The sequence below is a fragment of the Rana temporaria genome, chromosome 3 (genome assembly GCF_905171775.1).
Source record: "Rana temporaria chromosome 3, aRanTem1.1, whole genome shotgun sequence".
In the NCBI taxonomy this organism is placed as follows: domain Eukaryota; kingdom Metazoa; phylum Chordata; class Amphibia; order Anura; family Ranidae; genus Rana; species Rana temporaria.
Window position 1 is genome coordinate 92,415,674 of NC_053491.1, and position 23,533 is coordinate 92,439,206.

The window sequence follows — 23,533 nt, forward strand, 5'->3', positions numbered from 1 at the left end:
CACCCTAGAGGGTCTGGTTGGACTCCTGCAGGCAAATACAGGCCTCTGAGGAGATTATAAAATCCCTAGAATAATCTCATAAAAGGGGGCTGAGCAAGGCTCAATCCAGTTAGGGCCAGCCTGCCATGAATCTGACAGGCAGATCACAAGGGTGCAGTTAGGTTTTTTAGCCAAAAAACTGACCTCCTAAACTCTTAGGATAGGCCCAACAGGGGGCATACTAGTGGGTGTATTACCCTTGTGGGGGTTGTTTATTGGTTACAATATCTCCCAAGTTCCAACCGATCACTTCCTCCTTACACTGCTGGTATATCTGTCAGTGTGTTAGAGTTAATCTAAACCTCTTGTGGCTCAGGCAACAAACCATTTAGGTGGTGTGAGAAGCATAAAATGCTAGCCTGCAACCCTTAATTGGGAGTTTCTCTGGTACAAACCCCTGTGTTAAAACTATGAAAATCAGCCATACAGGTGTCTGATTGCCTCCAGCCTGAGACTATGGTCACCTCTTCATGAGAGACCTAATTGATTTCTGAGTCTGTGCTCGTTAAGACCTTAAAGGCTTGGACTAGCTCCCACCTGTGTGTGGACCAGCTACACCTACTCAGACCTTTGCAATAGCAGAATAGCAGCTACCACTATTGTGGTATAGTCACACACCTCGGATTTCCAGTATTTGGAACTACCATGTTCCTTCACTGGGATGAAGGATCAATATCTGAAACTCAGGTTATGCTAGGATAGAGCGTTGGTCAGTCCGCACATCAGAAATGCACAACATGGGTTTATCTTGGGTCATTTCTGAGATATATGTGTGTGTGTGTATGTATATATATATATATTTGTGTGTGTATATATGTAGACTGATGATCAAGGGATATCCTATGACTCACCAGAAATGCCTAAAATTGATTAGATAACGGTACTCTGTTCCTTATCAAACGCATAACACTGAATGGTGGTGACGCCTCTATGGTATATTCGCACACTATTGTTATTCAGAAACATACCACATTGAGTTACTGTCGGTGTAATTTCTGTCGGATACATGCATGTATATTATTGCTTATCAGAGAAGCATGACATTGATTTGTCGGTGACACCTCTATTATATAAACCGCACACTATGGTTATTCAGAAATATACCACATTGAGTTACTGTCGGTGTAATTTCTGTCGGATACAGGAATGTATATTATTGCTTATCAGAGAAGCATGACATTGATTTGTCGGTGACACCTCTATTATATAAACCGCACACTATGGTTATTCAGAAACATACCACACTGAGTTACTGTTGGTAAAAATTTGTGGAGGTTACATGTTGGTACACTATTACTTATCAGAAACGCATGACGCTGAGTTACTGATAGCGACACTTCTGCTGTGGTTATATGACTATACAATTTTGCTGATCAGAAACGCATAGCATTGTATTATTGTTAAGGATATTTATAAATTCAGATATGCACTGCTTTAAGTGTCCTTTTTTTGCTAGTGACATTTCTGTTGATTAGATGACCCGACAAGGTTGCATTAAGTAACACATTGGGTTGCCGACAACATGCTGTTGGTCATATAAACTTTCCAAGTTTTTTTCTAATCAAAATAATGCACAACTGGTATTGTGGGTTCATGACGGTATACTGTTACCATCCAGAAACGCACAGCATTGAGTTTTCTTGCTAGTGACGTTTCTATCAGGTATATGACTGTGGGTGTTGGAATACACAATGTTACTGTCTGTAACATTTCGGTCCCTTGTCCTATACCCTATTGTTTATCTGAAGTATGCTAATACCACTCTCTGCTAGTTATGACTGCAGGGAGTATAACACCAGCAATACACGGTTGAGGCCGCATATGTCCTTTTGGTCATACTGGCCATGCGACTGCTTTTTTCTATGATCATCAGAGATATACTATAGGTGCTAGTATTATTTTCTGTTGATTGGAAGACCGTACTGCGGTCAGTCAGGAATAGACAACACTATAGTGGTTCTTGTCCTCCTGTCCTGAATCTATTACCTTGGGTCACTGCACATAAATAAAACACAGCAGTAGAAGGTGTCTGTGTCCTCTGCGTTCTTTATTACTCAGAAAAAACACCATTTCTTTATCGTACATCACGGGACACAGAGCGGCATATTCATTACTATGTGGGTTATATGGAGTACCTTCAGGTGTTGACACTGGCAATCTCAAACAGGAAATGCCCCTCCCTATATAACCCCCTCCCATAGGAGGAGTACCTCAGTTTTTACGCCAGTGTCTTAGGTGTTAGTCATGGTTTAGCTTGCCTCCGCATCCTTGGGATTAGGTGAGCTACCGGTTCTGTCCAAAAAAGCCTCAGCGCTAAAGTGGTCAGTAACCGGACCCCAAACCCTTGGGGTATAGCCCATAATGCTTTTCTTTTTAGAGAGCTGGACCCTGGGCCCAGAACTTAGAAACCTTTGGGTGCCTAATGTTTTCTGTTGCCAGGGTGCTATATGGGCCCAGGACAGTGGATCCTTCATAGGAACCCAGGGCCTGAAGGTCTAGACATCCCCACGGAGATGGGGGAAGATTGGGCCTCTTGCTTGGCAAAGTCCTGCGGCATGGAGCAGGTAAGTGAGGGGAAAACTTGCGGAACTTGGTTCTTAGCAGGTTTTTTTCTGGGGGGTCACAGGGGACATGCCTAAAGTTATGCACTGCATCTGGCAAACTAGTCACATATCATAAAGATAGGATGGCTCTATATGTATTATTCCCCATAAGATGTGACCTCCCTTGTAGTGTTGGAAAAGCATTGAGTGGGGCCTGTGTGATATAAAAATATATGTGTGTGTCAGAGAGCTGTGCTTACCTGCAAGCCTCCAGGCGATGCTCCATTCAGTCTTCCTCCTCAGAGCCTGCAAAGCAGGCAAAACGCTGACCTCCTCATGGTTCCAGGCTGCAGGCTGCAGTTTGCTGGAACAGAGAGGTCCCTTCCTCCCAAACCCCCCCCGTCGGGAGGGGCATTTCCTGTTTGAGATTGCTGGGGGGGGAAGGGCGGGTCAGTGGCTTAAGGAAGGGGCGGCCCTTCCTTGTTTGTTCCATTCAATACTTTGGAACGGGGGAGGAAAGACCAGAACGGCAGCACGGGGCGCCGAGGACTCACAGTGGCCAGAAAGGATATTGCAGTCTTCAGAAGACTATTTTTCAAGCCTAGAAATAGGCTGTTTTCTTTTCCATCTCATAGTTTTTCTTTGCAATACTACTCAGGGGGACAGAATGTTTTTTTCTTTCCTGGATTTGAAACAAAAACGAAAAAAAAAAAGTCATCTAGGGGAGAGGAAGCATTTTTTATCCCCCAAACAGGTGTTTGGGCAATTAACTTTTATAGTTCCAAATACCAATAGGTAGCAGGTGTACCTTGGTATTGTACCATAGGCATCCGGAGAGTCTAAGGTCTCGGACAAAGTTATGCCGCTGCTTTCCCCACAGGGAGCCTTGGGGCCATCGGGATCTGGGGCTGGAGCTGGCGCAGGTCAGTCCAACCCTAAGATGGTCACGGACGAGGTATTACTCACCTCTTTAAGAGAGATGGAGAAAAGAATGGGAAAAATGATAGCCACAGCTATGCGGGGCAGTAAACGGATTAGATCTCCGTTGCCCGAGCGCAGACCCTCAGAAGAGGAGGTCCTTTCCTCAGGGGAATTGGACGACCTCTTAGACAAGGACCAAGTAGGTTCAGGGATCGAAGATCCGGATACAGAGGAGTCTGGAGCAGTCTCCCAAGGGGAGAGCTGGTGGACTCAAGCCTTAACGGACTTGGTCCATAAATGCATTCAACTTGCCAGTACCAGATCTCCAGGTATCTACGGTTTCAGCTTTGGGCTCACTGAGGGCGCCTCAAAGCAATGCAGTATTTCCGATCCACCCTCTACTAGAGGGAGTTTTGTTCCAAGATTGGAACAAGCCAGAAAAATCTTCTTACCACCTAAAAGATTCTCTGCCCTATATCCTATGGAAGATAAATTTTCCAAGAAATGGGCTACTCCTGCAGTGGACGCAGCCATCTCATGTATTAACAAATCATTAACATGCCCTGTAGAAAACATACAGGTATTCAAGGATCCAGTTGATAAACGCTTGGAAGCACTACTTTAGAACTCCTTCACTACTGCAGGGGCAGTAGTACAGCCAGCCGTGGCTGCGATTGGGGTTGCTCAAGCATTATCGGATCAGGTTAAGCAGATGCTTAAACTTATTCCTGCCCAGCAGGCAGAAGAATTTTCGGATGTCCCTAAGGCCATATGTTTTACAGTAGACGCAATTAAGGATTCTATCCAGCTAGCGTCACGTTTATCGTTATCCCTTATCCATATGAGAAGACTCTTATGGTTAAAAAGCTGGGAGGCCGAGCCCCCATGCAAGAAGCTCCTGGTAGGGTTCCCCTTCCATGGAGGACGACTCTTCGGAGAAGACCTAGATAAATACATTCAAACCATTTCAAATGGCAAAAGTACTCTCTTGCCAACTAAGAGGAAGTTTCAGGGGCCTGCGTTTAAACGACAGTACTCCCCTGGGCAGGGGCCCTCTAATGCCAAACAGTATCGACGGCCTCCTGCGAAAGCAAACTTCGGCTTCAACAGCAAATCACAAGGACAGGCTGCTAAAGGCAGAAAGCAGTGGGTTCGCAAACCCAGCCCCCAAGCCGACCTTATGAAGGGGCGCCCCCACCCACGAAGGTGGGGGGAAGGCTGCGACTCTTTTCAGAGGTTTGGGAAGCCAGCATTCCCGACGCGTGGGTACGGTCTTCCGTGGCCACGGGCTACAAATTAGATTTCCTAAGGTTTCCTCCTCTTCATTTCCAGGAGTCGAGGATTCCAAACGATCCGGAGAAAGGAGCCGCATTAATGTCGGCATTAAATCATCTACTTTCCCAGGAAGTAATAGTAGAGGTACCAGTCCTGGAACAGGGGCTAGGTTTCTACTCCAACCTATTCATCATCCCGAAGTCCAATGGAGATGTCAGGCCAATTTTGGACCTAAAGATGGTAAATACATACCTAGAGATCCGCTCATTTCGGATGGAAACCGTGCGGTCAGCAGCTACCACACTCCAAAAGGACGACTTCATGGCGTCCATAGACATAAAGGATGCCTACCTTCATCTTCCAATTTATCAGCCACATCAAAGATATCTACGCTTCATGGTGGCTTCGCGTCACTTCCAATTCGTGGCGCTTCCCTTCGGGTTGGCTACGGCCCCCCGGGTGTTCACGAAGGTCCTAGCTCCAATCCTAGCCAAACTAAGGATCCAAGGGGTCACGATCCTAGCATACCTGGACGACCTCCTAGTCATAGATCACTCGTCTCCCGGCTTGGAGCGAGCAGTGGCCCTCACGGTCCAATACCTCGAGAAGTTCGGCTGGGTCCTAAATCGAGAAAAGTCAGCTTTCCTGCCCACAAGGCAGTTGGAATATCTCGGCATGAGATTAGACACAGAACAACAAAGAGTGTTTCTACCTCTGAGGAAGGTCAAAGCCATCAAGGAATTAATCCTACTGGTTCTAAGCAAGAAGGAACCGACTATTCGCCTATGTATGAGATTACTAGGCAAGATGGTGGCCACATTCGAGGCGGTACCATACGCCCAGAGCCACACTCGCATCCTGCAGGCAGCCATCCTGTCAGCATGGAGCAGAAGGCCGCAGGCCTTGGATATCCCGTTGCCGCTCTCATCAAGAGTCCGACAAAGTCTGTGCTGGTGGTTAGACCCTCAGAATCTACTGAAGGGGAAGTCTTTCAGCCCAGTGGCTTGGAAGATAGTGACCACAGACGCCAGCCTGACGGGCTGGGGAGCAATTTTGGATGGTTGCACTCGCCAAGGTACTTGGGCAACGCCAGAGAAGCAGTTGCCCATCAACATCTTGGAGCTCAGAGCTGCTCGACTAGCCCTCAGGGCTTGGACGTCAAAATTGCAGGGGTTCCCGGTGAGAATTCAATCAGACAATGCCACGGCCGTGGCATACATAAATCACCAAGGGGGAACCAGGAGTCAAGCCGCTCAGAGAGAGGTGAGCTTGATTCTCCTATGGGCAGAGGCTCATGTGCCCTGCATATCGGCAATATTCATTCCAGGAGTGGACAACTTTCAGGCGGACTTCTTAAGCCGCCAGACTCTTTTGCCGGGGGAATGGTCTCTGCATCCACAAATCTTTCAAGCACTCTGCCAAAGATGGGGAGTGCCGGACGTGGATATCATGGCATCGAGACTCAACAAGAAGCTAGACAGGTTCATGTCCCGCTCAAGGGATCCGATGGCCTGCGGAACCGATGCGTTGGTTTGCCCTTGGCATCAGTTCAAACTTCTTTATGCGTTTCCCCCGCTCCAGTTACTACCCCGCCTGCGGCGCAGGATCCGGGTGGAGCACATACCAGTCATCCTGGTAGCTCCAGCATGGCCCAGAAGGGCATGGTACTCACTAATCTTAAAGATGGTAGTGGGAGACCCTTGGACTCTTCCTCTACGGCCAGACCTGCTATCGCAAGGTCCGATCCTCCACCCTGCCTTACGGCATCTAAATTTGACGGCCTGGAAACTGAATCCCTGATTCTCAGGGGTAGAGGTCTGTCTCAGAAAGTAATCTCTACCCTAATCAGAGCCAGGAAACCGGTCTCTAGGGTGATTTATTACAGGGTCTGGAAGGCCTATGTAGGCTGGTGTGAGTCCAAGCGATGGCTTTCTCGCAAATTTACCATCGATAGAGTATTAAGTTTTCTCCAGCTAGGAGTGGATAAAGGATTGGCATTAAGCATAATCAAAGGACAGATTTCTGCTCTGTCAGTGTGGTTTCAGCGGCCGCTGGCCACCCACTCGCTGGTTAAGACCTTCCTTCAAGGGGTCTTACGTATTAAACCTCCAGTTAAATCCCCGCTTTGCCCGTGGGATTTAAACCTTGTTCTGTCAAGTTTACAGAAACAACCGTTTGAGCCGTTGGCTGAAATTCCTTTGGTTTTACTGACAAAAAAGTTAGTATTTTTGGTCGCCATAGTTTCCGCAAGAAGAGTATCGGAACTGGCGGCCTTATCCTGTAAGGAACCATATCTTATTTTTCATAAGGACAGGGTCGTTCTCCGCCCTCATCCTTCCTTCCTACCGAAGGTTGTATCCAGTTTTCATTTGAACCAGGATTTGGTATTACCATCCTTCTTCCCTAAACCTACTTCCAGAAAGGAAGGGTTGCTGCATACCTTGGATATCGTCAGGGCCATGAAGGCCTATCTTAAAGCTACAAAGAAGATCCGGAAAACAGATGTGCTGTTCATATTACCGGATGGGCCCAAGAAGGGGCAGGCAGCTGCAAAGTCCACCATTTCTAGGTGGATTAAGCAATTAATCACTCAGGCCTACGGCTTGAAAGGGTTGCCTCCTCCAGTATCATTAAAGGCTCATTCTACTAGGGCCATGGGCGCCTCCTGGGCAGCACACCACCAGATCTCTATGGCTCAAGTTTGCAAGGCGGCAACCTGGTCTTCTGTCCACACGTTTACAAAATTCTACCAGTTGGACGTAAGAAGGAAGTCTGATACAGCCTTTGGGCAGGCAGTGCTGCAGGCTGCAGTTTGAGACCCTCGGATTCCGGGGGCTCCTCTTTTTTGAGTTAAATTTAAAATTTAAGATTATTTTTCTCAACTAAGTTGGATTTATTATGATTTAAGTATTTCTCTAAATTAAATCCTTTTGTCTTGGAGATGTTCTCCCTCCCCTCATTGTGAGCATTGCTTTGGGACATCCCACATAGTAATGAATATGCCGCTCTGTGTCCCGTGATGTACGATAAAGAAAAAGGGATTTTTAATACAGCTTACCTGTAAAATCCTTTTCTTGGAGTACATCACGGGACACAGAGCTCCCACCCCTCTTTTTGGGGACCATTTTGGGAGGCATACTGCTTGCTACAAAACTGAGGTACTCCTCCTATGGGAGGGGGTTATATAGGGAGGGGCATTTCCTGTTTGAGATTGCCAGTGTCAACACCTGAAGGTACTCCATATAACCCACATAGTAATGAATATGCCGCTCTGTGTCCCGTGATGTACTCCAAGAAAAGGATTTTACAGGTAAGCTGTATTAAAAATCCCTTTATTGGCTAGTGGCCTCTCTGTTGAATGTAGGACCTATAAACCTATTAAGCATCAGAAGCTCACACTTGGAGCTTCTGTCCTTTCTCTGGGCTTAGGTTATATGGTATCTTACTACATATGAGAAATACACACCTAAGGTTGGTTGTGTCTTCTCTATCCTACAGGTGTCTGTATATCAGAAAACACAGCAGTGGAGGCTGGGGGTGTCTATCTGTTTTTCCATATTAAGTCTGAGCTTGCTGTCCTTCGGAAATACAAGATCTAGGACCTGTATATCTGGGACATTTTGGTCACTTTATTTCAGACCTTATTTTCCATTCACATGGAAGGAACAGGATTTCTGATTGCGGGCCTTTACTTCTAGGCATGCCAGAGACATTCCCTAGACCTGAACCCAGTAGGGTTATAGGACACTGGAAGGAGGTCATAAAATCACCTAGTAGGTTCTTTTTAGTAGGAAAGGGGTTACGCTGTTAGGGGCTGTTTGCCTAAAAAATTCAGCATCAGGATTCTTTCTGACTGGTTCTCCCGATCCGATCCGAGCTTTATAGCTCAGTGTATGTCCTTCATGTCACCCCCTTGGACGAACTGGATATGAATAACCAATATTCATCTTTTACTCCTACTATGGCATTGGTCCCTTGTGGTAGGGATCTGCTTAACTTAACACTCCTTGGTGCTTGGAGTGGATCATGACCTCAAACACTGGATTTTTACAGAATACTGTATTCTGTTGGCGTGTGGCACTCATGGGTTTACCCTGAGATTATAGGGTAAAATGTATCTGCATATTATACGCGGGGGGCGGTGAAAAGTTTTTTCTTTCCCCGACACCTTTGTTCTTTTCTGTTATATACCAATGAATGCAGTGGTTACTTGCAATTTCGAAACAGGCTCCTTTCTGCGTAGTTTAATGATCGACTCGCAGGGTTATAAGGAGCCTAGGGTATATAGAACAATCTCACATCTGACATGTCGGTATTCAGATGGGAAGGAACCCAGAAATGGGGAATGACCAGGATGGGACCTGCTTGTCAACCGGCTTGCAGAGCAGCTGTTTTTGTCCGGTCTAGCAGTGTACGTTGGAGACAGGAGTTTGTCCACGCGTATTGGCGGACGCACGAACGAGCCACGCCAAGGCATCCTGTGGTCCAGACACTGACCAATAAGTGTCCTCGCTATAAAGTCACATGCATTCCAATGAATGGAGGTGGACAGGTGGACTGAAGGGAGTGCAGGAGCACACCAAACGCCCTGCTTGGTCACATACCTGTCCAGTCATTTGAGTGAAGGGAATAGACTTCCCTTAATCTAGTATCCTTGAGTGGGTTTATTTCCTTGTTTCACCAGGACTTTGGCAAACAAAAAAGGGGGACCCACAAGGATTGTACGTCGGGAGACCCTGTTTCTTTCTAAACCATTCTCCTGTACAGACTAGTAGCTTAAAACCACATGTTGTTTTTTTTTCTGGGTTGATCAAAGTAGGTCTTTGTTTCACAGAACAAATCTCTGACTAAACTTTGGATGGTCTTATGCAGCTTTGCAGACACTATAAACCACGATGGCTAGAATATTGGCGCAGCCAACCTTTCTATCCTAAAGAATACTCAAGCTCTCAGAATTTTTTTTTTCTTTAAGAGCACGTGCCACCTAGACTCTGCATCCAAAGAGGAGACAGGAGCATAGGTGGAGCAGACCTGCAGGTCATTTTCATGATCCAGCTAGGATACCCTCATCACACACTAGGAAGTGGAAGTGGTGAAATAAAATCAGATTCTGACATCTAGCAAAAGACCTTGCAGGCAAGGGTCCCACCCTAAAGTAGGCCTGTTGGTTACTCGTCTATCCTCTCGGGTGCCGTCCTGGAAGGTGATGAGAGAAAACGGACGTTACTTACCGGTAACGGTGTTTCTATGAACCTTCCAGGACGGCAGGCCTACTTCCCGCCCTATGTGGAGGGAAAAGATAAGCTAAACGCTAGGTGGTAAGTACCTATACGGAACAATGTCCCTTGTGAACCAGTTCAGGACTACTCTAATTCATACTGAGGATCAAGGGGAAGGGTGGGGACTTTTAAATTGTTAAGTGATTGTGTTTCCTGTGGGGAGGAGCCATCATCTCTCGGGTGCCGTCCTGGAAGGTTCATAGAAACACCGTTACCGGTAAGTAACGTCCGTTTTTTGCACTATAAACAAAAATGGAGTGACAATTTCGAAAAAAAATTTTTTTTACTTTTTGCTATAAAAAATATATATAAAAAAAAACAACATAATTTTTTTTCAGTTTAGGCTGATACGTATTTTTCGACCTATTGTTGGTAAAACAAATTGCAATAAGCGTTTATCGATTGGTTTGGGCAAAAAGTATAGCGTTTACAAAATAGGGGATAGTTTTATGGCATTTTTATTAATATTTTTTTTTTTTTTTTTTACTACTAATGGCGGCGATCAGCGATTAAGGGGGCACTGTAGGGGTTAAGTGTGTCCTCATGTGTGTTTCTAACTGTAGGGGGGCAGGGCTGGACGTGTGACGTCAGTGATCGTCGTTCCCTATATCAGGGAACAGACGGTCACTGACATTGCCACAGTGAAGAACGGGGAAGGTGTATTTACACACACCTCTCCCTGTGGGACACCGGCGGCGATCGGGTCACGGAGCTTCGGACCAGGTCGCGTGCCCACGCCACCCACGGCTGGGCTCTTAAAGGCGACGTATATATATGTGCCTGTGCCCAGCCGTGCCATTCTGCTGACGTATATCGGAGTTAGGCGGTCCTTAAGTGGTTAAAGAATCTCTCCACTACGGCTCCTTCCTAATGCCGCGTACACACGATCGTAAATTCCCACAAGAAAACCGTGGATTTTTTTCTGACTGAATTTTGGCTCAAACTTGTGTTGCATACATACGGTCACACCAAATTCCGACCGTCAAGAACGCAGTGCCGTACAAAGCTACGATGAGCCGAGGAAAATGAAGTTCAATGCTTCCGAGCATGCGTAGGATTTTTCTCCGTCGGAATTGCAGACGTTTGGAATTTCCGACAGAAAAATTCCGTTGGAGCCTACACAAGGTCGGAATTTACAATCAAAAGTTCACATCAGACTTTTCTTGTCGGAAATTCCGATCGTGTGTAGCTCCTCTTGGAGATCTGGGTGTTTACACTCCATTTACTTTATTCTCAATATTAAGAAATAAAAAGTCCTATAGAGAGAGCGTGGAGTGGCAGGTTCGCAGGTGTAAGGCCCCGTACACACGACAGAGGAACTCGACGTGCCAAACACGTCGAGTTCCTCGTCGAGTTCAGGAATGAAGCCGCCGAGGAGCTCGGCGGGCCGCCTTCTCCCATAGAACAACGAGAAAATAGAGAACATGTTCTCTATTTTCTCGACGAGTTCCTCGGCGGCTCCATCGGGCCAAAAGTGTACAGACGACAGAGTTTCTCGGCAGAATCCGGCTCTTCACCGAGTTTCTCGACGAATTCTGCCGAGAAACTCTGTCGTGTGTACGAGGCCTAAGACCTTTACACAAGAAGGAATCTTAATTCCAGAGTTTCTGATAGAGAATTATATTTCAGGCAGTCAAACCTCCCAATTTTAAGAACTGGTTCTTCAATAATTATATGGAGGGTTTTCTAGCCTACAGCTGTCTGTACTGACATTTCACCTTCACTGGAATTCAATAATTGCTGGACATAGGTTTGGCTTTCTCTGCATAGTGTGGTGAACATCCACAAAAACAACCTTACTGTAGAGGTGATCAATCCATGGCCCATAACCTTAAACCAGAGAAGAGCATGCCCATGCTCTGGGATGGCAAGCCCAGATCAAGATCAACAGGTTGCCGACCCATCATCCCATACATGGAACCGGCTCTGGCAGCGGAGGAAGCAGGTGGCCACATTGGGAGCAGGAGCTGCATAAGCTGATGCTTCCTCTGTAGTCTCCTGTCCTAGTCTCTGCGTTTATTTTTTTTTCTACTTTTTGCTTACAATGATCTGCAGGTGAAGTGCAGCGCACATGTGGCTTCTATGCGGGTTAGCTGCACTGAGCCATAGACTTCTATTATATCCTGAGGGTTTAGTGCGCTTTCTGAATGCGCACCAAAACTCTTGAATGCGGGTGTTTTGGTGCGCTTTCAGAAGTTCACCAAGCCTGCAAGATATAATAGTCTGTGGCAAAGCGCAGCTAAGCCGCAGGTGCACTGAGCTGCATTTGCCGTGCGGGTAAACTGCAGTGCATTTGTGAGAAAGCAACCTTATAGGGGGCTTAGGCAGGTAAAGGATTGTTTGCATTTTTGGTTTTGGGTGCAGTAAAACTCCATAGCTCATTTTGGCCTCTTTGGCAAGTGCACCCATGGAAAGCTGCTTCCCTTTGTGGCACCCACGCAGGCTTGCTTCTGAACCGCCCTGTCTGCGTCTATTAAGACAGAGTGGGAGGCTCAGCCACCCCACCCCCCCCCCCCCCCACGCTTGCTCAGCATTTTATTGACAGTAGCGGGAGACAATTGCTCCCACTGCTATCAAGCTGCCTAATGAGGAGGGGGACCGCAGCAAGAGCTGCTGCTCTCGTGCATTTTACTGGATTGGATTGGCCACAGGTAACAATGGGGGGGATTCTGCAGCACAGATGATCTTTCACCTTCATGCATAGCATAAAGGTGGAAATCCTTAAAATGATTGTAAAGGCAGAAGGTTTTTTATCTTCATGCATTCTATGCATGAAGATAAAAAGCCTTCTGTGTACAGCAGCCCCTCTAATAATTACCTGAGGTCTCTCTAGATCCAGTGAAGTAGCAGGAATGTCTCAGCCGTCGGGGACTCCCCTCATTGGCTAAAACAGAATTGTGGCACCATTGGCTCCTGCTGCAGTCAATCAAATTAAGATTGCCAATGAGAAAGGGGGGGGGTTGGGGCAGTGCCGCAGCTCTGTCTGAATAGCCACAGGGGGTTGTGACTCAGCTCGGGTGCCCCCATAGCAAGCTGCTTGCTGTGGGGGCGCTCAACAGGAGGGAGGGAGGGGCCAGAAACACCGAAGAAGAACACAAGAAATAGAGGATCTGGGCTGCTCTGTGCAAAACCACTTCACAGAGAATATGTTTTTTACTTTACAATCACTTTAAGGCTTTAGAACCACTTTGTGTCCCTCACTCTTCAAAAGGTTTAGGAAACCTGCCATACTGTGGCTGTTTTATATGTAGTCCCTTAGATTGTAAGCTCCATGAGGGTAGGGACCAATGTGAATGTACAATGTATATGTAAAGCGCTGCGTAAATTGACAGTCCTATATAAGTACCTAAATAATAATAATAATAGTTGTGTGTGTGTGTGTGAACTCCTTGGAATGAGCAGTAATTTGCCATAAAATGTGATCTGATCTTCATCTGAAACAAAACAATAGACAAACACAATGCGCTAGATTCAGGTACAATTGCGGCCGTGTAACGTAACCCGTTTACGTTACACCGCCGCAAGATTTCAGTGTTAGTGCCCGATCCACAAAGCACTTACCTGTAAACTTGCGGCGGTGTATCGTAAACACGTCCGGCACAAGCCCGCCCAATTCAAATGGGGCGTGTACCATTTAAATTAGGCATGCTCCCACGCCGGACATTCTGCGCATGCTCTGTTCGCAATTTTCCCGACGTGCTTTGCGCGAAATTACGGCAGCGCAACGTGTTTGTGAATCGCGACGTGCGTAACGTACTTACGCCGGGAAAAAATAAAAATTCAAAAGCGACGCGGGAACAGCGGGCATACTTTAACATGGTGGAGTAATTTTACACCATGTTAATAGCACCCCTAACTTTGCGACGGGAAACTAAGACTTGCGCCGACGTAACGACGGGAAAAACCTTTGTGGATCGCCGTAACTGCTAATTTGCATACCCGACGCTGGAATATGACGCAAACTCCACCCAGCGGCGGCCGAGGTATTGCATCCTAAGATCCGACGGTGTAAGACAATTACACCTGTCGGATCTTAGGGCTATCTATGCGTAACTGGTTCTATGAATCAGTCGCATAGATACTCTGAGAGATACGACGGTGTATCAGAGAAACGCTGTCGTATCTCTTCTGTGAATCTGGCCCAATGTACTTAAGCTGATAACACAAACAATTCTTATTCCTCGTGTCTTTATTGAACACACCCATTATACATTCACAGTGCAGGAGGAGACAGTAAGTGAACCCAAAGACCAATTGCTTTAAAAAAAATAAGCTAGTTGGAGTCAGTGGTTTGCACATTTTGAGTCCAAATAATGAAATGAGTTTGGAGATGTGGTTTATGCTAGCCATACGAAAGTCTAAAAATCTTTCAGGACACATGGTCATGAGAGCAAACGATATTGCCATCATGTGGACATAATTCGGTTTTCTCGTTTTTGGTTTTCGCTTCTGGGTCACATATGTGCAGTACCAACAGTTTAATTTTTAACGGGCGAGAGAAACACATTAACCTTTCAGTTTATCAGTCGTTCGGCAGAAGTTTTTCAAACTTTTTTCCTTTTTAAAAAAAAATATTTTTTGGCTCAAAAACGTTACAACCAATTTTCGACTTGTGCCTATTAAAGTGGTTATATACCCTTTTTTTCACTTTGACCTACAGGTTAGCCTATATTAAGGCTTACCTGTGGGTAAAAAGAATATCTCCTAAACCTGACGTCAGCGGCGCATGCACTCTGAAGGTCCGGAAGACAATGCCGGACCTTTCCGGAAAGAAGTCTCCCGCGCATGCGTGGGAGTGATGACATTGTGGCTCCGGCCACTCACAGCGCCAGAGCCGCGATACCCAGAAGATTCGCAGAGGTAAAATGTCACCTCCCTCGGCGTGGACAGGGATCACCTGCTAACGCCTCGTTCTAAGATAATTTTTTTTTATAATGACTTAGTACTAGCTCATTATGCCTTTTTGCCTTTATAGGTTTAAAAAAAAAAAAAAATCTGCAGTTATACAACCGCTTTAACTGGATGAAAAACAAACGAATGATGAAAGATTTTCAAGGCCAAATTACAGATTTTCAAAATATTCTACTCTAGTAGTATGGGCACCATAACAGCCACTTTGATAACTTTAACCCCAGTTAAAAGATGGATCTCAAACTACTGTTTATTTTTTTGGGAAAAAAAGAGACCAATTCGTCTAAAAAGACAGGACACCTCCGCAACTTGGCTACGGTAATTTAGAACAAAAAATTAAAGGAAAGAGCCGGGAAGGACAAGTAGAGGAATAAAGGACCAAACCATGGTATTCGTGTGCCAAACAGACTTTATTGTAACAAAAAATCTACAGTAATGAAAATATACCCTCTTAGCACCGTAAAATAGTTTCTAAAAAAGATATCAAAGGGACAACGTTGTCACTGTAAAATGTTAGACACACAGGACATTACTGCAGGAATGCAAAATAAGCGCATAAACCATGGAGTACGTGTATTTCCATGTATCCGAGCCACAGTGGTCTGAGTGGATTAATCCAGAGCACAGAGCTATACTTGTCCCTTCCAGGCTTGTTGTATGCTACATGTGTCATAGATTTCCACAAAATATCGACCAATTAAAGGACCAAGTCCAGGGCTCCCTGATCGCTGAGGAAATAAGACACCGCTGGTTAGTAAAGTTACCTAGAGCAGTATAAAGTAACAGTTAAATTGTGCATAAATTAACCAAAGGAAGTCCTCAGTTGTTATCACAAATAGCATGACAACTATGTTGCAATGCATGGGGATCCCTTTTAGATAAATCTGACTGAGAGGAACATTGTGATAATGAAATCAATTAGAGATAGTCTCCTCCTGAGATATAGCTCAAAGTAGCCTCATAGAACATATAGGTAGATTAAACGTATCACTTTGACCCAAATTCAATAAGTCCAAGTCACTGAAAGAGATCTATTTGGCGTTATATCTGGATCCAATTGTGTCAGATTTCTGACATCAGTTTAACCCAGACCTGGGCAAACTACGGCCCGCGGGCCGGATTAAAAGGTCTGCCGGGCCGTATACGACCCAAATTCAATAAGTCCAAGTCACTGAAAGAGATCTATTTGGCGTTATATCTGGATCCAATTGTGTCAGATTTCTGACATCAGTTTAACCCAGACCTGGGCAAACTACGGCCCGCGGGCCGTATACGGCCCGGCGGACCTTTTAATCCGGCCCGCCGCCGAAACCGCTGCCGCGTTAATCACCGCGGCGGGGAACATTAGACAGCGTTCGTTTGAACAGCTGTTTTCCCCGCCGCGCATAGACACTCCCCCTTGGACGGATCTGTCCAATCGCGAGCAAGGGGGAGTCACATAGACACTCCCCCTTGCTCGCGATTGGACAGATCCGTCCAAGGGGGAGTGTCTATGGCATAGACACTCGCCCTTGGACGGATCTGTCCAATCGCGAGCAAGGGGGAGTCACATAGACACTCCCCCTTGCTCGCGATTGGACAGATCCGTCCAAGGGGGAGTGTCTATGCGCAGCGGGGAAAACAGCTGTTCAAACGAACGCTGTCTAATGTTCCCCGCCGCGGTGATAACAGTAGGTAGGGCCGGGAGGGGTCACACGCAGCCACTTGTGCCAACACACGCAGCCACTTGTGCCAACACATGCAGCCACTTGTGCCAACACATGCAGCCACTTGTGCCAACACATGCAGCCACTTGTGCCAACACACGCAGCCACTGTGCCACCATAAATTGTCGCCACTGTGCCAATCACACGCAGCCACTGTTCCCAAACACAGCCACTGTGCCAATCACACGCAGCCACTGTGCCAATCACACGCAGCCACTGTTCCCAAACACAGCCACTGTGCCAATCACACGCAGCCACTGTGCCAATCATACGCAGCCACTGTGCCAATCACACGCAGCCACTGTGCCCATCAAACGCAGCCACTGTGCCAATAACACGCAGCCACTGTGCCCATCAAACGCAGCCACTCTGCCCATCACACGCAGCCACTGTGCCAATCACACGCAGCCACTGTGCCAATCACACGCAGCCACTGTGCCAATCACACGCAGCCACTGTGCCAATCACACGCAGCCACTGTTCCCATCAAACGCAGCCACTGTGCCAATCACACGCAGCCACTGTGCAATCAATTGTTGCCACTGTTCCCAAACACAGCCACTGTGCCAATCACACGCAGCCACTGTTCCCATCAAACGCAGCCACTGTGCCAATCACACGCAGCCACTGTGCAATCAATTGTTGCCACTGTTCCCAAACACAGCCACTGTGCCAATCACACGCAGCCACTGTGCCAATCACACGCAGCCACTGTGCCAATCACACGCAGCCACTGTGCCAATCACACGCAGCCACTGTGCAATCAATTGTTGCCACTGTTCCCAAACACAGCCACTGTTCCCAAACACAGCCACTGTGCCAATCACATGCAGCCACTGTGCCAATCACATGCAGCCACTGTGCCAATCACATGCAGCCACTGTGCCAATCACACGCAGCCACTGTGCCAATCACATGCAGCCACTGTGCCAATCACACGCAGCCACTGTGCCAATCACACGCAGCCATTGTGCCCATCACATGCAGCCACTGTGCCCATCACACGCAGCCACTGTGCCAATAACACGCAGCCACTCTGCCCATCAAACGCAGCCACTGTGCCAATCACACGCAGCCACTGTGCCCATCAAACGCAGCCACTGGGCCATCACATGCAGCCACTGTGCCAACACACGCAGCCACTGTGCCAACACACGCAGTCACTGTGCCATCAATTGTTGCCACTGTGCCCATCACACGCAGCCACTGTGCCATCAATTGTCGCCACTGTGCCCATCAAACGCAACCACTGTGCCATCACACACAGCCACTGTGCCATCACATGCAGCCACTGTTTAATCAATTGTTATTGATTAAACAGTGGCTGCCTGTCCCCAGCCTCTGTCCCCCTCCTGTGTCATGTCCCCAGCGTCTGTCCCCCTCCTGTGTCATGTCCCCAGCGTCTGTCCCCCTCCTGTGTCATGTCCCCAGCGTCTGTCCCCCTCCTGTGTCATGTCCCCAGCCTCTGTCCCCCTCCTGTGTCATGTCCCCAGCCTCTGTCCCCCTCCTGTGTCATGTCCCCAGCCTCTGTCCCCCTCCTGTGTCATGTCCCCAGCCTCTGTCCCCCTCCTGTGTCATGTCCCCAGCCTCTGTCCCCCTCCTGTGTCATGTCCCCAGCCTCTGTCCCCAGCCTCTGTCCCCCTCCTGTGTCATGTCCCCAGCCTCTGTCCCCCTCCTGTGTCATGTCCCCAGCCTCTGTCCCCCTCCTGTGCCATGTCCCCAGCGTATGTCCCCAGCGTCTGTCCCCCTCCTGTGTCATGTCCCCAGCCTCTGTCCCCCTCCTGTGTCATGTCCCCAGCCTCTGTCCCCCTCTTGTGTCATGTCCCCAGCCTCTGTCCCCCTCTTGTGTCATGTCCCCAGCCTCTGTCCCCCTCCTGTGTCATGTCCCCAGCCTCTGTCCCCCTCCTGTGCCATGTCCCCAGCCTCTGTCCCCCTCTTGTGTCATGTCCCCAGCCTCTGTCCCCCCCTGTGTCATGTCCCCAGCCTCTGTCCCCCTCCTGTGCCATGTCCCCAGCCTCTGTCCCCCTCCTGTGCCATGTCCCCAGCCTCTGTCCCCCTCCTGTGTCATGTCCCCAGCCTCTGTCCCCCTCCTGTGTCATGTCCCCAGCCTCTGTCCCCCTCCTGTGTCATGTCCCCAGCCTCTGTCCCCCTCCTGTGTCATGTCCCCAGCCTCTGTCCCCCTCCTGTGTCGTCCCCAGCCTCTGTCCCCCTCCTGTGCCATGTCCCCCTCCTGTGCCATGTCCCCAGCCTCTGTCCCCCTCCTGTGCCATGTCTATAACAAGTACTCGTACCAGTTTTCCAACAATGATATTTACTGCTTTTTATAAAGAAATACAATTGATTTTATGCAGTATTGAGTTTAGCCTTTTGGCCCGGCCCTCCAAAATATTTTTAGTTTCTCATGTGGCCCCATCGAAAAAATAATTGCCCACCCCTGGTTTAACCACTTCAGCCCCGGACCATTTCGCTGGCCAAAGACCAGAGCATGTTTTGCGATTCGGCACTGTGTCGCTCTAACTGAGAATTGCGACGTAGCTCCCAAACAAAATTGACGTCCTTTTTTCCCCCCACAAATAGAGCTTTCTTTTTGTGGTATTTGATCCGATAGAGCAACAATTTTGAAAAAAAAAGCAATATTTTTAACTTTTTGCTATAATAAATATTCCCCAAAAATATATATAACATTTTTTTTCCTCAATTTAGGCCAATACGTATTCTACATATTTTTGGTAAAAAAAAATTGCAATAAGCTTTTATTGATTGGTTTGCGCAAAATTTATAGCATCTACAAAATAGGGGATAGTTTTATGGCATTTTTATTAACCACATATACGTCGGCAGAATGGCATTGCTGGGCACATGTACGTACAGGTCCGAAGCTGCGGGACCCGCAGACCCGATCGCCGCTGGAGACCCGCGATCGGTCCCCGGAGCTGAAGAACGGGGAGAGCCGTGTTTAAACACGGCTTCCCCGTTCCTTACTGTGGCGGCGCATCGATCGTGTCATCCCTTTTATAGGGGGACACAATCGATGACGTCACACCTACAGCCACACCCCCCTACAGTTGTAAACACACTTCAGGGAACACATAACCCCATCAGCGCCCCCTGTGGTTAACTCCCAAACTGCAACTGTCATTTTCACAATAAACAATGCATTTTAAATGCATTTTTTGCTGTGAAAATGACAATGGTCCCAAAAATGTGTCAAAATTGTCCGAAGTGTCCGCCATAATGTCGCAGTCACGAAAAAATCGCTGATCGCCGCCATTAGTAGTAAAAATTTTTTTTTTATAAAAATGCAATAAAACTATCCCATATTTTGTAAACGCTATACATTTTGCGCAAACCAACCGATAAACGCTTATTGCGATTTTCTTTTTTACCCAAAATAGGTAGAAGAATACGTATCGGCCTAAACTGAGTAAAAAAAATTGTTTTATATATTTTTGGGGGATGTTTATTATAGCAAAAAGTCAAAAATATTGAATTTTTTTCAAAATTGTCGCTCTATTTTTGTTTATAGCGCAAAAAATTAAAACCGCAGAGGTGATCAAATACCACCAAAAGAAAGCTCTATTTGTGGGGAAAAAAAGACGCCAATTTTGTTTGTTTAAAGTGACGCAGTGCCGAATCGCAAAAAGGGGCAAGGTCCTTTAGCTGCATTTTGGTCCGGGTCTTAAGTGGTTAATATTTATTTTTTCACTAATAATGGCGGCGATCAGTGATTTTTATCGTAAATGCGACTTTATGGCGGACACATCGGACACTTTTGACACATTTTTGGGACCATTGTAATTTTTACAGCGATTACTGTGAAAATTACACTGGCAGTGAAGGGGCTAACCAATCGGTGGCGCTGAAGGGGTTAAGTGTGACCTAGGGAGTGATTAGTACTGTTAGGGGCTCTGGCTACATGTGACACGTCACCGATCGCTGTTCCCGATCACAGAAAACAAACAATCAGTGACAGTGTCACTAGGCAGAACGGGGAGAGGCATGTTTACACTTGCCTTTCCCCATTCTGCAGCTCTGTGACCCAATCGCGGGACACAGGCGGAAATTGATGTAAATATGTAAATATACGTCACTTTGCCCAGCAAAATACCCAGTACAAACACGCATGCTCCGAACCAATGCTAACTATAAGACAACATTAGCAGAAGTTGCCAAAGAGCGGGAAAAACAATGTCGTTTCGTGAATGTTGGCTGAAAAAGTTCTGCCGTCTGTATGCAGAACAAGTTCACAGCCAACGCCCTTCGGACAAAAATCCAGGGATTTGTCCGATGGAAGTCCGATCGTGTGTATGAGGCTTTAGCCACCAGTGGATGTTGCACCAGAAAAGATTCTCATCAGGGAAACGGCAATGTGGATGGTTCAAACAGACCAGTAAAGATCTGGGAAAACCTCTGTACATACCGTGTCCTGACACATGTAGCATACAACAAGCCTGGAAGGAACAAGTATAGCTCTGTGCTCTGGATTAATCCACTCAGACCACTGTGGCTCAGATACATGGAAATACAACTACTCCATGGTTTATGCGCTTATTTTACATTCCTGCGTGTCTAATATTTTACAGTGACAACGTCCCTTTGAAATCTTTTTTAGAAACTATTTGATGGTGCTTAGAGAGTATATTTTCATTACTATATATGTTGTGTTACAATAAAGTCTATTTGGCACATGAATACCATGGTTTGGTCCTCTATTCAACTACTTGTCCTCCCCTGCTCTTTCCTTTCATTTTTTGTTCTACTTTGATAAGACACTTAAATATAAAAAAAAGCTCTCTCTGAAGACATGCGACCAAGAGTAGTTAATTCCAAGGGATTCACATACTTTTTTTCTTGTGACTATAGGGAATTGCTAAACGGGTTTCCGAGATACGTTTGGCTTTGTAGTGATGGCATCCTTCTACAGTGCTAAATCACAGTGAAGTCTAAATATTACTTTATCAAGACCAGTGGTGATCTTGATCTCTTCATTGTGTTTTTTTTTTTTTTCCAAAAGATTTTTGAGGGTTAGCACTATAGTATATAGGTAAAAGTATCATTGTTCTGCAATAATTCATCTGAGGGGCTGCTTGTCTTTTGGCCCATTCACATTGTGACGGTGCATTAGTGTATGCATGTGAATGCATTTACAGTATGTTTATAGAAAATGGGGCAGAGAGATCAGAACAGACACCACATCCCAATACAATAGTAGAACAAAATGGAGAAAGAAGTAAAAAAAAACTCGGGACTGTCAAATCAAGGTGTCAAATCAAGAACATATAGCAATTACAATTAGATAAAATGTTGTATTTTATTACAATAAAAACACGATAGAATTTTTTGTTCATCCTTATCAAAATTGTTTGTTTTATTCAAAGCATATACACACGCTACCACTCGACATGTTTCGCTTTATACAGCTTCTTCAGGAGATTCAGTTGTGTTGTATTGAATGCCATAGATAACAAGGAAGACAAGAATGAATTTCATGTTGTTTATGACAGAATAAAGTATCCATTATATATATATAATGGATACTTTATTCTGTCAAAAACAACATGAAATTTATTCTCGTCTTCCTTGTTATCTATGGCATTCAATACAACACAACTGAATCTCCTGAAGAAGCTGTATAAAGCGAAACATGTCGAGTGGTAGTGTGTGTATATGCTTTGAATAGAACAAACAAATTCTATCATGTTCTTATTGTTGTAATAAAATATAAAATGTTATCTAATTGTAATTGTTATTATATTTTCTTGATTTGACACCTTAAAGTCCAGAGGTTTGTTACCTCTTTCTCCCTTTTGTTCTGCATCTTACAGTACGTTGCACACCAACATGTATTGCATTCTTTTAAACAAGGCTGTCTAATGCACCAGAAAAGGTGCATGTACCATTACTGGCAGCTCACTACATCACACGCTAGGTGCCCCAATGCATGTAACATGTTGAATGTGCATTAGTGTGAGTAGACCTTTAGAGAAGACTTTGAGATACACAAGGAACATGGTGGTGAAAAGTAATTTTGTTATTGTTTTAATGTATTTCTAATAAAATGCTGACTTTATATTTATAGGGCTTGGGTACAGATGAAGACACACTTATTGAAATCATTTGCTCACGAGATAACGATGAACTACACGCAATCCAGGCTGCATACAAAGAGTGTGAGTGTTGGCAAACTTCACTAACATAATTAAGACAGACATATGTTATGTGATACAAACTGGAGGATAAAAAGGTGAAAGCCGTGCCAATATGAGCTACTCATTCCATCTGTCATCAATCCATTAGTTATTAAAATGAAAGTAAACATATCAACTGTTCTTAATGATTTTAATAATCCTGTCCCTGTGACTTTCACCCTGTCCTTTAAAGTGTTACTAAACCCACAACAGTAACATCAGTCTGTATATGCAGTAAAGCATGCTTGTTATACTTACTGTGGAACCCAAGGGGTTAATCCTCTGCATTGTGTAAAAAGGCTGTTTGACCCTGTCTTCTCTTATCCTCCCCTTCTACTGTCCCCAATCCATCTCCTGCTAAAACAGAGCCTTGGGGACAGGCTGCACATGCTCAGTTTGGTGTGTATTGCTAGAGTTTTTTTTTTTTTCTTGGGAGTGTGCATGTGATCAGCACAGGGCCAATCCACACTGTCCAGACAGAGGGTCAGGTGCCCTGCAGCCTCAAAGGACAATCCGGAGAGAATGAAAACTCCTCCTTCAAGCTTTAACCAGACACTGATAGAAGTCACAAGACTGCCGATGAGAAAAGGTATACAGTAAAACCTTGGATTGCGAGCATAATTTGTTCCAGAAACATGCTTGTGAGCCAAAGCACTTTTATATCAAAGCAA

The 23,533-nt window shown here is 46.0% G+C and overlaps 1 protein-coding gene across 1 annotated transcript in view; it reads left to right on the forward strand.

The window, feature by feature from the left end:
• Positions 1 to 23,533, forward strand: part of ANXA2 (annexin A2) — a 59,393-nt gene that overhangs the window by 17,687 nt on the left and 18,173 nt on the right. The window contains exon 6 of the mRNA XM_040342975.1: positions 22,754 to 22,844. Coding sequence (XP_040198909.1) covers positions 22,754 to 22,844 — 91 coding nt within the window. The remainder of the gene's footprint in view (positions 1 to 22,753; positions 22,845 to 23,533) is intronic.